Here is a 2,637-nt window from a genome sequence, read left to right as displayed (position 1 = left end):
TGTAGTATATATATATATATATATAAACCAAAAGGTATTTAATGTAGATTTTATTGATCTTTGACATAAGCACTAGACTGGAGAAGTTAATTTACAGGTTACAGCTCGAGGACAGTGATACACACAAACTTATCCTCATTAATTACAGATTTTTTTTGGGTGCATTACAGATTCCCTTAAATTATTTCTTTATTATTATTTATATATATATAAAATAAAAAAAACAAAGCACTATATATAGAGTTTGCAGCTTTAGGCCAAAGCCCTACTGATTCATGTGACCTCTCTTCTAAAACAAAAGAGAAGCCTGGCTGACTTTGTGATTAAAGAAAGGGTTGAAAGGCAAAGGCAATAAGAGTCAGCAAGGTAGATGATAGGTGAAAAAGCCAACTCCATTCAAGTCTTTTGATATAAATATATATTCACATGTTCATTAGACACCTGTAGGGGGCAAAAATAAAGACATTGAAGGAGCCATAGAGAGAGAGAGAGATTGAGAGTTTAACCAACACAACAGATATCAGAGAGGGAGAGATAGGTAGCCTGAGGTTGAAGGAGGAGAAGAAGCTAAAGGTAGCCATGGGGAGGCCACCATGCTGTGACAAGCCTGGGATTAAGAAAGGACCATGGACTCCTGAAGAAGACCTCATACTTGTGTCTTACATTCAGGAGCATGGCCCTGGAAACTGGAGATCTGTTCCTATTAACACAGGTTTAATCAAAATTTCATCTTTTTTTGTTTCACTTTATCCCTTTATGTTAATCACGGTTTCATCTGTTCAAAATTTTTTTTTTTTTCAGTTTTTCATCTTCTTGTAGACATGACAGCTGCTTCAAATCTAATTGCAGGGCTTCTGAGGTGCAGTAAAAGTTGCAGACTTAGGTGGACTAATTATCTTAGGCCGGGAATCAAGCGTGGAAGCTTCACTCCACATGAAGAAGGAATTATAATCCATCTCCAAGCCATGCTTGGCAACAAGTATAACTAGTTAAATCCTATCTTCAAATTTCAAGTTTTTATATGTTAGAAAGTTTCTTATACAAGAGTTTTATTTGTGTTTTGCATTTTAGTTTCATATCTTGTCACTGCAGGTGGGCTGCCATAGCTTCCTATCTTCCTCAAAGAACAGACAATGACATCAAAAATTACTGGAACACACACCTTAAGAAAAAGCTTATAAAGCTGCAAGAAACATTAGGATCTCATAATCCTCTCGCCATTGAAGCAGCAGCAGTAAACACAGAGTTCACCGGAGTTCAGCTACAGCAACAGCATCCTTTCTCTTCATCCACCTATGCTTCCAGCACAGATAACATCTCAAGGCTGCTTGAAGGGTGGATGAGATCATCAGAGAAGAACAGCATGCAATCTTCTGCAATTGACATAAAGAACAGTAGTGATGGTTTGATATGTCATGAAGAGTTCTGCGATGTGAAGTTCCCGGAGATGATGCCGGCGACTGCCGAGGCGGTGGTGGAGGTGGAGCATAATCGATCACTGACTTTCTTGGAGAAGTGGTTGTTTGATGATGGTACAGGGCAGGTTGATGGATTCATGGAGCTGCCCTCAGATCAACTTATTTGAATGGCTTGTGTTGGTGATGGGGAGGTATATCAAATATTATGGATCTATATATCTACAAATTTCTAGGAGATAGTTTGAGATCAGATGCCAAAGTGTAACATAAAGAAATGCTGGTCTTATATTATATTAAACTGGAATAATATTGGTATGAATGTTTAGTTTGGTATTGTTTTTGGTGATTATCATCTTTTAAGTAAGTTTCATTTGTATGAGAAATATGTTTGGCTTCTTTATAATTTTAAGATTAAGTAGATGGAATTATAGAGTGAGTGTGTCTGCCTAGCAATGTTAAGACTTTGAGATGGTAAAATTTAGTTGTTATTTTTTCAAACATATTGGAATTTATAATTACATTGAGTGTGTATGTAATAGTAATAGTAATATAGTTAGCATTAATTAAGTTTAATTAATCCTGGTGACATAATCAACACAAATTTTAATATAATATACTTCTCTAGTTTATATAATATAATTAAAGATAATTCATTTTCAAGTGGTTAAAGCTTTATATGTGTTTACATTTAGTGTGCCTTGTCACTTTAATGTTAATACTCTACATAAATGCACATGAAATAAAATCAAACAACAACTTGTACCTTCTCATTTTGTATATGTATTTTTGACACAAGACCTTGTAAATATTAAGAAATTCAATATATATGTGTGTGTGTGTGTGTAGAAACACACACACACACACATACATGATACATCCCAATTTTATCATTATAAATTTCATGACTATTTATATGTAGTATTCACGGTATCATTTTAAATATTTTGTTAATATATTTGAAATTTTATTTGTGTTTATATGTCCACTAAAATGCATAAAATAAAGTACCATAAGAAATATCTGATGAAAAATTATCATGCTTATATCAACATAATGAGAATGATTAACTTAATGACAAATCAAAAAGCTATATGATAAAAACATACAAAAATTTCAGGATCTGACTAATTTGTATGAAGTCCAATCAAAGAAAATGACATAATTTACATGAGAGTAATAAAATTAAAATATGATTTAATATAACAATAATTTAGATTGA

The 2,637-nt window shown here is 33.1% G+C and overlaps 1 protein-coding gene across 1 annotated transcript; it reads left to right on the top strand.

The window, feature by feature from the left end:
- The first annotated feature begins 579 nt into the window (after window positions 1–579).
- Window positions 580–1,585, top strand: LOC110026399 (myb-related protein 306-like). The gene is made up of 3 exons (XM_020727318.1): window positions 580–712; window positions 850–979; window positions 1,093–1,585. Exons 1-3 carry the CDS (start codon window positions 580–582, stop codon window positions 1,583–1,585), a joined length of 756 nt encoding a protein of 251 aa, XP_020582977.1.
- The last annotated feature ends 1,052 nt before the right edge of the window (window positions 1,586–2,637 follow it).

Source organism: Phalaenopsis equestris, unplaced genomic scaffold, assembly GCF_001263595.1.
Source record: "Phalaenopsis equestris unplaced genomic scaffold, ASM126359v1 Scaffold000372, whole genome shotgun sequence".
In the NCBI taxonomy this organism is placed as follows: Eukaryota; Viridiplantae; Streptophyta; class Magnoliopsida; order Asparagales; family Orchidaceae; genus Phalaenopsis; species Phalaenopsis equestris.
This window is presented reverse-complemented; position numbering and strand designations above follow the sequence as displayed.

Bases quoted from the DNA above. Each gene is read 5' to 3' on its own strand.
- LOC110026399 (XM_020727318.1), top strand. From the start codon at position 580: ATGGGGAGGCCACCATGCTGTGACAAGCCTGGGATTAAGAAAGGACCA. The intron at 713-849 runs GTTTAATCAAAA...ATCTAATTGCAG, and splicing joins ATCTGTTCCTATTAACACAG to GGCTTCTGAGGTGCAGTAAA. The intron at 980-1,092 runs GTATAACTAGTT...TTGTCACTGCAG, and splicing joins CAAGCCATGCTTGGCAACAA to GTGGGCTGCCATAGCTTCCT.